The 622-nt window shown below is 36.8% G+C and overlaps 1 protein-coding gene across 1 annotated transcript; it reads right to left on the reverse strand.

The window, feature by feature from the left end:
* Nucleotides 1-4: 4 nt before the first annotated feature.
* On the reverse strand, nucleotides 5-619 carry LOC107059447 (chitinase-3-like protein 1; the record flags this gene model as incomplete). Its single annotated transcript, XM_015305951.1, has 1 exon — nucleotides 5-619. A coding segment is annotated over one exon (615 nt), but the record flags the coding sequence as incomplete, so codon positions are not given.
* Nucleotides 620-622: the final 3 nt, after the last annotated feature.

Below are 622 nucleotides of genomic sequence, written 5' to 3' on the forward strand. Positions count from 1 at the left end.
CAAGTGTCCACGCATAACCATGGTATGCTAAGCCTATAACAATTTTATTGGCTGGTAAGCCATTCTTGATCCATTCCTTTATACCATAATCTGTATTTCGCGTGCTTGATGGATCATATAAAGCTGAATGTGCTCGTGTAACGTTGTTTTTTGAAGGCAAATAATAGTCATATGATCTGAGATGAACCCAATCGAAGTTTCTAACAATTGTTTCTACTGGATATTTCATCGATTGATCTAGCATTGGTGAATAGTATGCTCCCATAGTTAAGATCAATGAATTGTTGGACTCAGAATTAATCGTTGTTCGCCACTCTTCAATGAATGTTCTCATATTAGTCATGTTTGCAGCTGTATTTGGGTAGACACCATTAAGATCAAGCCCTTGAAATCCATATAGTCGAGCAGTTTTTATTGAACTTGTGATGAATGATTTTCTACGCGAAAATTCACTGGTCATCGCGAAGAAGTCAGGGGATTCATCACTTCCTCCCCATATGGATAGAAGTGTTATAACTGATGGATTATTTTGTTTCACAGTTTTGGTAAAGGTTGAGATATATGGTTCATCAGAGTTATTTATGAAAACCTCGAAATTCGAAGTGTTGATATGTGCAAAGGC

Source organism: Solanum tuberosum, unplaced genomic scaffold, assembly GCF_000226075.1.
Source record: "Solanum tuberosum cultivar DM 1-3 516 R44 unplaced genomic scaffold, SolTub_3.0 contig03242, whole genome shotgun sequence".
NCBI lineage: Eukaryota > Viridiplantae > Streptophyta > Magnoliopsida > Solanales > Solanaceae > Solanum > Solanum tuberosum.